Source organism: Varanus komodoensis, unplaced genomic scaffold, assembly GCF_004798865.1.
Source record: "Varanus komodoensis strain SLA01 unplaced genomic scaffold, ASM479886v1 scaffold5, whole genome shotgun sequence".
NCBI classification, from domain to species: domain Eukaryota; kingdom Metazoa; phylum Chordata; class Lepidosauria; order Squamata; family Varanidae; genus Varanus; species Varanus komodoensis.
The window spans coordinates 23,838,963-23,852,290 of record NW_025336087.1 but is presented as its reverse complement, the minus strand read 5'-3'; the positions used below and the strand labels follow the sequence as shown (position 1 = coordinate 23,852,290).

At 44.5% G+C, this 13,328-nt stretch overlaps 1 protein-coding gene across 1 annotated transcript in view; it reads right to left on the bottom strand.

Annotated features, from left to right (window-relative positions):
- RGMB (repulsive guidance molecule BMP co-receptor b) overlaps positions 1-5,157 on the bottom strand; it is a 39,793-nt gene extending 34,636 nt beyond the window's left edge. Inside the window, exon 1 of the mRNA XM_044446722.1 lies at positions 5,069-5,157. Within this exon, the coding sequence (XP_044302657.1) occupies positions 5,069-5,073 (5 nt within the window). The 5' untranslated portion in view covers positions 5,074-5,157. The remainder of the gene's footprint in view (positions 1-5,068) is intronic.
- Between the last annotated feature and the right edge of the window lie 8,171 nt (positions 5,158-13,328).

The following is a 13,328-nucleotide window of genomic DNA, read 5'->3' as shown; positions in this document are numbered from 1 at the left end:
CCATTGTTCCAAACAAACATGGACAAAACTGACCTGCAAATCTTTTGTTTAGAATTTGGGATTGCTGCATCTTCAAATCACTCAGTTCCAGATCTCATCAAAAGGGGAAGCGGGCGATTTGTTGCTTCTTTGAAGTGGATATAATTAGCCCGTGGTATTAATTTTCATTAAATGCTTGCTCTGGCTTAAAAAAACTTAAAGAGGAACTAGAAGTTTACTCATAACAGTGGGGGAATCTATCAGCCACCTTCCTTCTCTTTACTAGAAAATACGGTAAGTTGGGTAAAAGTTGGTTGAAAGGGATGTATTCCCCCATTAGTATTGTAAGCCTGTAGAATTCATGTGGCTTAGGGTGCTATCCTATGAATGCTTTGAAAAAAAGTCCTATAACTCCCAGCATCCCTCTAGCCAGCCATGCTGGTTTGGAACTCTAAGAATTGTAGCGCTGTTTTTCTGGGAAAGTGCATAAATTGTGGTCTTAGGCAAGTTATGCTGAATATGCGCTACACTCCTACAACTGGGCATCTACTCAACAACCACTTGATTGCCAGTATAATGCAGGAGGGCTCTTCTTAAAGGATTAAGGATTGTTCCCTATATCTTAACAACTTTGGACTCTCACCTTAAACTGCTCCCAGGCACTCGGACAAGAGTGCAGGAGGAGGGGAATACACACAACCTGGGAGAGGAAGTCTAACAGGCATCCAGTTTCCTTATCAGTGAGTGTAAAGTGGATTCTAATCTTCATGAATTGCTTTAACACTTGAATACACTTTCCTTTTCATCAGTTTCCAAGCACATATCTCTTTGGGTCCTGCTGAGATTTTTTTATACCCCACCCCTTTCAAGCTGTAAAGGCTTGTTTCTCTGCAAAAAGGTTTTGCAAAAATTGTAACCAAGAATATTTAGACTAAAGTTTACAAAATTAGTATCTCAGAATTGCCTATTTTAAGGGCAATCTACTTTTATTTATCCTGTGTGATTGCTAGGAAAATGCTGCTCCACAGAAGTGAATGGGATTAAGCCTGAACAAGCATTTAATGAACTGACTTTTAATCCTGAAGATATTTGCGCTAGATTTTTAAAATTCGTATTAACCAATACAAAGCGGCCACAAAAGGCACAAGATGGCAGCCTTGATAAAATATTTATATACCTCCACTGGGGTAACAAATTAACCTGACATCACAGATCCTAAAGCTATTTTCCTTAGAATGATTCGAGTGAGTGTTGGGAGAGTTAATGATAAACAGTACAGCCACATGTTCTAAAAAGAGGGCCAGCTCATACCATCTTTCTTCTCTGCAGCTGCCAGCTTTTTAACTGGATTTGCTCCTGTAGGTCTAGCAACAGTCTTGAACACCGCAAGTTAGGCAGGCAATGGGGGAAGTGCCAGTTAGACTTCACTGGCTTTAAGCTTGAGTGGGCCGTGCAGTTCCAACTGCAGGAGCCAGGCCAGTAAGGGAGTAATTATATTCCTACAGGCAGGCACAGCCTGACCAGCCTCTCTCAACCTAGTACCCTCCAGGTGTTTTTGACAACAACTCCCAGTCTTCCAGAACACTGGCCATGCTGAATAAGGAGTTGAAGGAAAACAGTTTTCATCAGGAGGAAAACAGGTTGAAGAAGACTGGTCTATAGTGCATAGACAGGGAAAAACAATGTATGTCCAGAACAATTTTGGAGAGCATAATTGGTGGCTGGAAAAAGCACTCCCTACACTACAATCTACCAGTGGTTTTTGTAACAGCTGTTGGTCTAGCAAGATAGCATCTTGATTAAGGTCTGTTTCTATATTATCATTACTACTAAATTATTTCATTTCTCTACTACCCCATTGCTGCAGCCTTCTGGATGGTTTACAACAAAACAAGTATAAAATCAAAGCAGCATGAAAATGAATTTAAAGCAGCTAACCATATAGTGAAAGAGAAAAACACTTAGGATGAGTATTCCCTTAAAGACAGCTGGGGAGCTAAATAAATCGTAAAGGCCTTACTATAAGGAGCTGTATTAACTTGGTGCTGAACAGGTGACAAGTTTTGTACCAGGCAGGCTGCATTACATTTATACCTGTCTGTCTTCTTCTTGCAAGGGACTCAAGAAGGCTTACATATTTCTCCATTTTATCTTTATCACAACCATCTTATGAGATAGGTAAGGCTAAGAATCTGTAACTGGCCCAAAGTCACCTAATATGCTTCATGGCCAAGCGTGGATTAGAACCTAGATCTTGTGAGTCCCAGGCTGGCACTCTTAACCTCTACTCCACACTGCACCTACATGTCATGACTATAGCATGGAGATTTACATGCAAAAACCCTCAGAGAGAGAACCTGAGAATGTACTCCTATGCCCACTTACCTTGCAGTAAACCTCACTGAATTCTAAGTAGATGGGTAGAGGATTGCACTGCAAATTAACTTAAATATAAGCATTCTGTCCAAAGACTAAAAGACTTGTGAGGTCTCTATTTATTACTGGCAGTTCTGCTGACAAGAAAGAGTTACAGCTAATGTCTCCTTTGGAATACAGTTCACATTTGTTTAGGTACATCCACCTACCCTAAATATTTCATTCTAAAGTTTAGAATTTAAACTTTTGAACTGAGCCATGTTTTGCATGCCTGTAAGAGTTCCCATTACAGCTTACTTCTGAAGTCTATTGACTTCTGAGTAGACCTGCAACTAAGTACTGCTTTCTATACATTGTGGGAAAATGTCTATACAATTTACATTTTAAGTAAATTAGAATTATATTTGTGTGTGCACACTGCTAAAACCCCTTCCCCATCCTTGTTTTAAAAACTCATGAGGAAGGGGTAGAGTAGGATCCTGTTCACTGAACCAGTAACTGCTAGAGAAAGATATCCTGTCATACAAGATTTAGTTCAATCAACCTAAGCAATATTTTAATTCAGAAATGCTCCCTCTTGCATAATCCTCCCTTTATGATTTGTTGTTTGTTATTATGTGCTATCAAGTCACCTCCAACTTATACAGTCCTTTGAGTGAAAGCCATCCTGTTCACAACATCCCCACTCAAGCTTTTGTATACTCAAGGCTATGGCTTCCTTTATGGAGGCAATGCACCGCATATTTGGCTTTATGCTTTAGCAGCTGATATAGCAATTCTCTTATTTATCTGAATCCTGAAAGAGCTATCAGGAGATGTCTGTCTTAATATAGATAAGTGCTTTTTCTTTTCAGAACAGTTAACTTATTAGCATAACCTTATTAAATGAAGAGCACAATGAGTGCAGAATTCATACTAGCCAACCTGAAAGAGTTGTGGCTGCCTAGACCCTATTGCATCACAGCCCTCGCACTGTAGAGGGCGATCTTGAGTTACTGTAAACATTCAGGTCATGAAATGTTACAGCTTTCATAAAAAGAACCTACATTTCACCAGAGAGCTTTAATGCACAGTTAAGATGCAGAAAAACTTAGGTTTGTTACTTTCCATATGCATCCTTTACAATGGTATAAGTGTCAGGAGGGAGAGATATTATTTTTTTCTTTTAAAATGCTACTAATGTAATACTCCTGGAAGAAATTGTAACCCACCCCCCTTCCAAAAAAGGTTTCTTTTTCACTAATGAACTTTTTATATGATGATCAGCGGTCATCATAACCTTTGGGGTGGAGGGTTGATTTCTAACGTGCTGGCATATCAAAATAGCTTGATGGGGCTGTGTGTGAAGATTCCAACAAAGCCCGTAAGCTGGAAGGAACTAACTAGTTCAATTTCTCTTGTCCTGAAATGGGATTCTATCTAACCACTAATACGTGTTCAACATTTTACCAACAGCAGTACTTGCATTCTGTACATTGTCAACCCTATTACTTTGCCAAAAGCTAGCTGAGTTCCACATCAGCATCCCATAACTTGGGTCCTTCAAATGTGGAAGATACTGGAGGTTGCAGTCTAACACAGGGGAGCATAAGGTTGGAAGGTAATTCCATTGACACTGTAATGGCTAACTGACTAGTCACATACAGCTAGATCCAGTTGAATTCAGAGTGGTTTATAGTTCAGGCCTGAACATGGTTACTCAGAATCAAAGGTAGGAGTGCTTGTTTAAGGTCAGGAGTTTGAGAAAGCAAGAAAGCATACCACAAACCTGCCCACATCAATCTACCCATTGCTTCAGAGCACCTAAAATCACCAAGTCCATTTAACTGTCACTTGAATAAACAAGAAAATGGCTGGTTGGCAACACTCAGTTATTTAGTTTTTGCATTTGCCAACCAACTTGATTGGTAGAAGTCAAATGGCAAGGGTCAAAGAAGCCCATTACTTAAAATTTCCATTAGTTTCAATGGAACTACTTTTAAGTAAATTGAAATAGACTTCCAAGTCAAGCAGGATTATGATCACAGCCTTTCACATTCCATTCAGTGGAATCTATTACATTCTACATGTTGGGAATGCATGTGTGGGAGTTCACTTTTAGACTCTGGATGAGTCTGATGCTTCTAAATGCTGGTTTTCCATTGTCAATTGGGCTGTAAAGATTGCATTGACCTTCATTGTCCAACTAGCTGTGATCCAGCTATGCACATTTACCTGGGAACAAGTCCCACTGAAGAGATCCAGACTTACTTCTGAGTAACCACACAGGACCAGCCAGTTGCCCTTGAGGAAGGCAGTCATATAAGGGAAACAGAAAGAGAGCAAGGGGCATGAAGCTTAGGTCCTCACAGCATGAGCTGGGCTAGTCTAATATAGGTTAGGAGCATGCATGGATCTGGAGGGGGGAGGGGGGATTTCATTTCTGGCCCACCCTCAGACAGTACATGAACTAGCTAAACCTCCCAGGCATCCCTGTCCTGTTGATCTGAGTTCTGTTTGCAGAATTATCCACCAATAAGAACCTATCCTCTAAACTTGGTCAATGGCTGAACTGAGACAAGCCCCAGGGGCTGGGGGGGGGATGGTCAATATGCGAGGCCAGCCGCCAATTCTTGCTCCTGCCATTGTTTTGTTTCTCTACCCTTCCTCATCAGTGCAAAAAGGCGCACAAAAAGCGCTTCATAAATCGCTCTTGGAAGACTGGGCTACTTACATCATCTTTAACCCTTCTGAAGCCGAACAGATCCCGGAGACTTGTCAAAACAGCATCCTTGAGGGCGGGACCCTTGGGAAATCAGAACCTGAATGGCAAGAAGCACGACAAGAATAATAACAGCAATTATAGTAATACAATTACTTTAAATTAATCTAAGGCTTAGCTGTGAGATGGCCCTCCTGCAAGGCTGGGGGAAAGGGTTTCTTTCGATCCAGCCTGACTGGAAGGAAGTGATGCGATGGGGGGGGGGGTGAGGTGGGCAGCTGCAGCCACGAACTGGAAAAATGCAGAGTAGCAGGTGCAAAAAGCATTTGGGAGCTGCTGGCCCGAGCAGGGGAAGCAATTCGCTTCCTGCCCATTTATCTCAGGAAACCAGCACGCTCGTCCCTCGAAACAAAGTTAACCTCTTGTTGGCCAGCAAGCACCCGCAGCTCTGCAGTCTCCTTAATGCATCCCATGCTCCTTCTTTCTTTCTCTCTACTGGGGCAAACGCAAGGGTCTTTATGGCTGTCAGTGAGACAGTGGGGTTCAGGGGCTCTCCTTTTAGGCAGCGCCACTATATGGGCAGATTGGCTGCTTTGAAGATAACTCACCCACAGTCAGCAACAAACGACCCCAAGATGCAAACCCATCAACAGACAAGTCCTGCAGCACCTCAAAGTCTAACCCATTTATTAGTCTGCATTATTGAGCAAGACTTTTCCCCCAGCAGATCCTTTGCTGGTTTTGCAGCCACAAAGCTTTGAGTTGGGTTATGGTGTTGTCTGCACTCGGTGACTAGCATGACTGTTCTCCCCTCACCTTGGAAAAACTTAACTCAGGGGCTAGCATATAGAGCGTTAGTTCTATTTAGAGTTAGCCCAATGAAATGAACGGGGCATAGATTACGGGAAGGATAAGAAGCTGGAGGACCCAGGAAGCCCGACCGGCAATTCTGGTCCCTCGATGGCTTAGTGATGCTTGAAATAGATTCCATCGCCTACTTCCAGATGCTGCCTCCACGGTTTGCTAGGAAGAGACAGATCGCGCGGACGCGTCTTCCGCCCATGTAAAAAAGCTCTCCTCTGCTCCCGTGTTGTTGCATTACCGGGCTTTGGCCGAGTCACTTACGACCCGGCGCTCTCCCCTGACCAGAACCTGTACCAAACAAACAGCAACCGAACCAGAGCACGGTGCACTTTGAAGTCGGAAAGCCGCGGGCTTTCCCCCTTCCAAGTAAGCGGAGCTTAGAGTCGGGCTGTTGGAGACTCCGCTTTGGACCGAAGTAGTCCTCCGCGCGCGGGGGGGCCATCGCGGGACAAGCCAGTGGAGATCGCAGCCCGACGCTCCTCCGACCCCGGGCTGAGCCCAAGCAAGGGGCGGCCAGTGCAAGCACGTGCGAAAAGAGCCCGCGCGCCACGCAGGTCGCGAGCAACGACGCGCGGGAAGCGAGCAAGCACCTATGGAGCCGGGCTGCGGCCCCGCGCCCTCCGCCGCAAGTTGCTACCACGCTCGACCCGCTCCTCCTGCCGCTCCGGACGGAAGCATTACGGATTACTACCACTGCTGCTACTAGTAGTAGCATGATCATTTGCGGCTCTCTACTCCTATTCCCAGTGGCCGCTCCTAATCCCAGGGCTGGTTAGTCCACCTTGGCGCCGTTGCCTGGAATTCTAGTCATCGCTCGAGCATTCCGTTTCCCAGCGGTCCGAAGCTAATCCTACGGCGGTTTTTACTCCGAAGCGGGATCCGCGGGGCCTCCTCGCAGGCGGGCGTCGCAGCCGCCGCGTGGGAACGCGCTTTGCTGCCGAAAGGTGAGCGCGGGGGCGGCGCGCAGGGCCCGGCGCGGGACGCCGACCTCGTCGGACTGCCTCCGCCGGCTGCCCTGCCAGGGGCCGGAAGGGGGACGGGCCGAGGCGGCCGGCGGAGGGGCTGCGCCGCTCGCGCGCGGGCTCCAGGTGTTCGCCCGCGGCACCTTCCCGCCGCAAGTGGAGCGGTTTTCCATAGGCATGTTTACGGAGGGGGCGCGACCCTCCCCTCCCCGCCTGTCCCCTCCCCTCCCCCTCCCCTCCTTCGAGAAAAGCGGCTTCTCGGAAGGGAACGGGGAGCCAGCCAGGGGCGAGCGACCCGCCGCCACCGCCTTCCCCTCCTCCCGCTGCCCCGACGGGCCAAGCCCGCAAACTCACCGCGCGCATCGCCTCGCCACTCTCATCGCTGGCGCTCCCCCAGCTGGAGCCGGCCGTCGCTGCTCGGGCGATCGGGCAGGCCGCCCCCCGGCCCTCCAGGAGCGGCGGGGACGGGACGGGGCAGCGACTCCGCGAGCCTGATCCGCAAGTGGCTGGCCGGTGGCGGCCGCAGCGACCCGGCGAGAGCGCCCGGGCCCGCCTCCGCTCCCCAGCGCCGCCGCCGAGGCAGAGGAGAGGGGCAGACGCGCCTCGGCTGCGAAGCGCGGCGATCTCTCCGCAAACAAATGCAGAATGAGAGCGCGGAGCGCCGCCGGGCGCGACGCCTCCAGACCCTGCAAGCTCCCAGCCGCTCGCGTCGCCCCTGCTCCGCCCGCGCTTGCCATCACTTCTCCCTCCCCCTCCTGAAAACCGCTGGAACGTACCTGCACATCTGGACCGTCAGCGGGCGCTCCCTTCTGGTCCTTTTTTCTGCCATCACACAAAGAAGGCTTTTTCTTCTGGCGTTCGCAGCACTTTCTTTTGCTTTTTCCTTCTCTCTGTCCTCGCGCCCATTCCCGCCCCCTACCCCCGTACCCGCTCACAATGTGGTGCGCTCTCCAGTTTTTAATTCTTTCCACTTTATTTCTGGGTCTTTCTTGCTACCACCCATCCTGCATCTTTCCCCTCTCCAATTGCCAGTCAATCAGCAATTTTTGTTGTAGTGGCTGATTTCCAAAGTTGGCTTAGGTTTGAAATAGAGCGGTTAGATGATGATGATGCTTCCTCCCGTTCCCCACTCCCCACGGTACCCCACAAGGGACAAAGTAGAATGTGTTGGTGAAGAAAATAAAGAAAAGCCCAGAATCTCTTTGTTTACAAAAAGAGTACCCACAGTTTGAATTCTGAATGGCTGGCATCCTGCAAGAGCTTTCTCTGAAAGGAGCCTTCTTGATTCCCAAAGAGCTAGATACTTTGGAGAACATCTCTTAAAGCACACAACCTAGATTATAATTTCCTGTGAAGGGCAAATTGTGACTTTGTTCTCTGACCATTTTCAAATCAAAGGTTACTTCCAATTCTGCAGTACTGTTCACAGGTGCCTCCTCCTCAGTACTGGAATAGATAAATAAGCCAACCCAGAACAAATGGCACAGAATACAACCGCAGGGTGCGATGGCTTCTTTTATTTTAGATTTGATCTTAATTCATTTCTATCCTGACAAATACTCAGCTTCATTGAAGAGCTCATATGCATTTACAGGGGGCATTAGCAGGCATTGGTTGCACTTTGCCTCACCTGTGTGGCTGGCACCTAGCCAGCATGGTCAGTGATGAAGGTTGATAGGAGTCCAAGAACATGTGGGCGGCCCAAGTTGCCCACCTCTCACAAGCTAACTTGCAGTTTGCAAATTAATCTTTGTTAGCTGGCAGCTGTGCTATCAGAATAATATTTCAGGCCTGCAGTTCAGCTGTGTGCCCCTTCACAGTCAAGAAGATTCACAGTCACCACCTTTTGGATATGGCAGTCAGCAGTGCTATGGGCCTGAATGCCACTGTAGATTCATCCCACAAGGGCAACATCCCAGGTGCCAGGGATCCTGGGAAATACTGTTTTCCCAGGACACCCAAGTTGTTACTGTGGATATCTTATAATGGCAAGTCATGGGACTTTTTGTATCTGAGACACTGCTAGGTACGTGTATTGCGGGGAGGGAGATGCTTAATTTGTAGTGCAAGGAGCATTATGAATGGGGCAAGCTGGTACTCCAAGCCAAATAAGGTTGAACCAACTAAGTTTGAACTTTGGTGGCATCACTAAATATTCCCTACCTTTTCAGGTCACATTTAACCAGTGTCCACTTCATCTACTCCAGGTTGGATTTATTTATTTTCTATACCACCTAACAGCTGAAGCTCTCTATTCCCAAATATTTTGAACTACCCCACTGCCTTGAGATGAGTTGATTGTCTTGCTTTCTTGAAATATCCAGATTGTTTTACAGAATCATGTTTTTAGGTGATTTTGGTATCTTATGGTACCCTGTTTCTCTGCCAGGGTTTCTACAACTTTATCAGAGAGCTGAAATTTCAGTTTTCAGCTTTATTCAGGAGCTGAAATTTTCTGTCTCTTCATCTTCATGCTAAGAGAATCTTGTCCTGTTGACTTTTTGTCATATAACTGTAAGCATAAATCTGTCTGCTTGCACAAGGACTTCTTGTACAAGACAAAGTTCCCTACTATTGTTTTCTATTATATTAAATGCATCATTACTTTTCATGGGACTCTGTTCTAAGGACAAGCCATGTCAAGTGGTGGGGGATTAGAAATACAGTAGAAAGGCAAGGAGGTTTAACATTCAAGTAATACCCCAACAAAAATAATCAAAGGTGCCTTAATTCCAATGCAAATACCAGCTTCAGGGAAGGAATTTTTTATTGGGACCATGAGGGATTTCTTTCCCTCTTCCTACTGGCTATTATTTTCTCAAAGGCTGATCTTAAGGAAGCAATATTTTGGCAATACTAGACAATGTAGTTTCCTTGAAGCTGGGAATGATGGTGCTGCCCCCTTGCAGCTGGGGCAGAAATAACCACTGGCTGCTCTCTAAGATCAGGAAGAAGACCTTGGAAAGGGGACATTTGGGGGAGCAGGGAGGGTTAGGAAAGTAGGGCTGCCAAGCTAGGAGCTTTGCTGATGTCTCTCCAACCTCCTTTCCTCCCCCTTCCTTCAGGGTACTCCAGGCAGAAGGGCAAAAAAGGCCCATCTAGCAGAAAAGGTCGGGTGAGAGGAAACAGAAACAAAGATCACCTGTGTTCTTTCCTGCACGGCACTGGATGGCCACAAGTGTCTGGATTTGGCAGTTGATGGCCTTACCACCATAAGTCTGTAGCCAAAATGCAGTCGCACATTAATTTGGCCTCAAGACATTACTATACAATTGAAAACTAAATTCTTAAACTAGGGACAATATCCAATCTGGCACTACCATCGATGCACTAGTGTTCATCAGAATACTGATAATTTGCCAAGCATGACAAGTTTACCGGTGAAGCCCGTCATGCCAGCCAACAAAAGGTATTGGTGTCGCAATAGGTTGTTTATGCCAGCACAATATAATTTCGTTAGTGGTAGTGTCAGATTGGGCATGCCCTGGAAATTTAACTAGGGTTGCAGTCTTTAACATGTTTGTTTGGGTGCAAGTATATTTCGTGCTGGGTTGCACATGCCACTTTTATGCACGAGGCAGAGTTTGCCTGCTCAGAATCTGCTTTGCCCTTTGTATGTCTCCCACATTTGTGTCTTGGTCTCATACACAGATGGCATCACCATGCTTTCAGTAGGACCATTGCTAGGCATTTAGAGCTGTGGATGCTACAGCAGGATGCAGGGTGACACCAGGACATTAACCTCTGTGCGGCAGAGCAGTAGATATGTACCTGCCCCTCAAGTCAAGGAGCAGAGCATGCAAGGTCGGTCAAGTCATTTTGTTACTTGTCCCAGCACCTCTCCCCTTTCCTGGCAGTATAATTAGAATAATAATAACTGAACATTTGTCACCTTTTGATCTGCTGTGCCAGGCGGCTGCTTCTCCTTGCTTAATGACAGGAAGGACACCACTGACAGGACAGAACTTTATGAAATAGCTGGGAAAATGTTTAACTTTGCAGCAGCAAAAAATGTGAGTGTTTCATTGTTATTGTATCATTTCTTTATTCATTATGTGTATTTATATCCTGCCCTTTTCCCCTCTTGGAATTGACTTACAAGGTTCTGCTCTGTATTTTATCCTCGCAACAGCCCAGTGAGGTCAGTTAGGCTGAGAGTCAGTGAGTGGCCCAAAGCCTCTCGTTGGGCTTCATGCCCAAATGGAAGTAGAACCTTATTATTTGCTTTTCGGCACCAGGCCAAGACCTTTTTATTTAAACGTCATTTTCATTGTTGATTTTATTTATTGATTTTAACAACTTTGGCCAGGATGTCTCCAACTGTATTTTATTGTGCTAGTGATATTTATTTATTTGTAAGCCGCCCCAAGGCTTAGGCGAATGGGGCAGCATATAAGCCTGCTAAATAAATAAATAAATAAATAAATAAATAAAATCTGGGGATCTTGAGTCTCAGTCCAGTACTCTATCCACTATGAAACACTGCCTCTCCATATAGGTGGTGTGGTGCCTTTTAAAGTATTTCTGGCAAAGCTATGGAAAGGGCTTTTCACAATTCTCCAGTTTATTTGTCAAATGAGAAGCTAGACCAAGAGAATGTTTTACCAATTTTCTCCAGGGATGCGATAAATTCTGCAGCCATTTCTTGGGGTTGTGGTTCACCATTAACAGTGGCAGTAGCACAGCATCCTTCTGCTTTCCTAAGATTCTTCTTGTTGCAGCAGCAGAAACTGTCTTGGCAGCCTGACGGTCATTTTGTTTTTTTTTATAAAGATTTTAATTAAGATTTTAAACTAAAACTAAAAGCATCAGTCATCAAATACATTGGACGTACTGGGTCAGCCCCCTACTACATATCTTTTTAACATTCTATAGTCATATTCAAATCGATTTATAAAAATTTTAAAACATCTTTAAATCTAAGCCAAGTCCCGTTTCTCCAGCCAATCATAAAAAAGGTCCCAAGTTTGATAGAAGTCAGTATCTTCTTTCTCCTTCAGTGATAGAGTCAATCTGTCCATTTCTGCACAGTCCAGAATCTTTTTTAAAATCAGTTCCTCAGTGGGTAATTCCTCACTCTTCCAGTACTGAGCAAGTGCAATCCTCGCCGATGTGATTAAATGTAACATCAAATACATTTCTTGTTTGCTAATATCTTCCGGTATGATGCCTAACAAGAAAATTTCAGGTTTAAAAGCTAAGGGTTTTTGTAGCATTTCCTCAAGCCATTTATGTATTTTAATTCAATACTTTTTCACATATTCACAGGTCCACCACGCATTATGTTTACATTTCCAACATCCATTTGACATATTTGGAAACATCTTAGCTAATCGACTTGGTGACAAATACCATCTATAAAACATTTTATATAAATTTTCTTTATACGAAGTTGCTAAAGTTACCTTAATATTTCTCTCCCATACTTTTTGCCGCTTTTCTAATTCAATATTATATCCAAAGTTTTGTGCCCATGTTATCATAGTTTCCTTAACCTGTTCCCCTTCCATTTTCCTGTCAAGTAGGAACTCATATACTCTTTTAATCATTTTCTCATCTGTTTTTCGCATCACTTGATCAAAGGCTGTTAGATCTTTATAAAACCCCCATATTTTACAATCTTTAGCATATCTTGAATGCATCTGCACCTTATATCACCAAGAGATATTGAATCCCTGTTCTTGTATTTCTTGATCTAGTTTCAGGCCTCCATCCTTATCCAAAATATCATCATATCTTATGACCCCTTCAAAGTTCAATACATTTGGATACACAAAAGCTTCCATAGGTGAAAGTCATCTTGGTAGTTTATTATACAATTTTGACTTTAACTTTTCCCACACTGACATTAATGATCTTCTGATAAAGTGACTTTAAAAAGTCCCATGTGACTTAACCTTCTCGTACCACATATAAGCATGCCAACCCATTTGCAAATCATGTCCTTCAAGATACAAAATTCTCTTATTTCGCAAGGTTATCCATTCTTTTAGCCAAGTTAAAACAGACGCTTGATAGTACAACATCCAATCAGGAAGACCAAAACCCCTGTTTTTTTGGTTTCCTGAAGCATTTTTAATTTGATCCTTGATTTCTTTTTTCTCCAAATAAATCTCAAAATTTGAGAATTTAAATCATCAAAGAATTTTTTATCAATTTTTACGGGAATCATTTGGAACAAAAACACAAGTTTTGCTAGTATATTCATTTTAACAAGTGCTATTCTTCCCATCAAAGACAGTTGTAAATTGGCCCATTTTTCCAGATCACCTTTAATATCCTTCAATAATTCATCATAATTGTCTCCTTTCAAAGTTGTACATTTAGCTGTAAGATAGATTCCCAAGTATTTAACCTTTTTAACAATCTGCAAGTCCACTTGTTCTTGGAGTCTCTTTTTCTGATCTTGCGTAAGATTTTTAACTAAGAGTTTTGTTTTTTCTTTA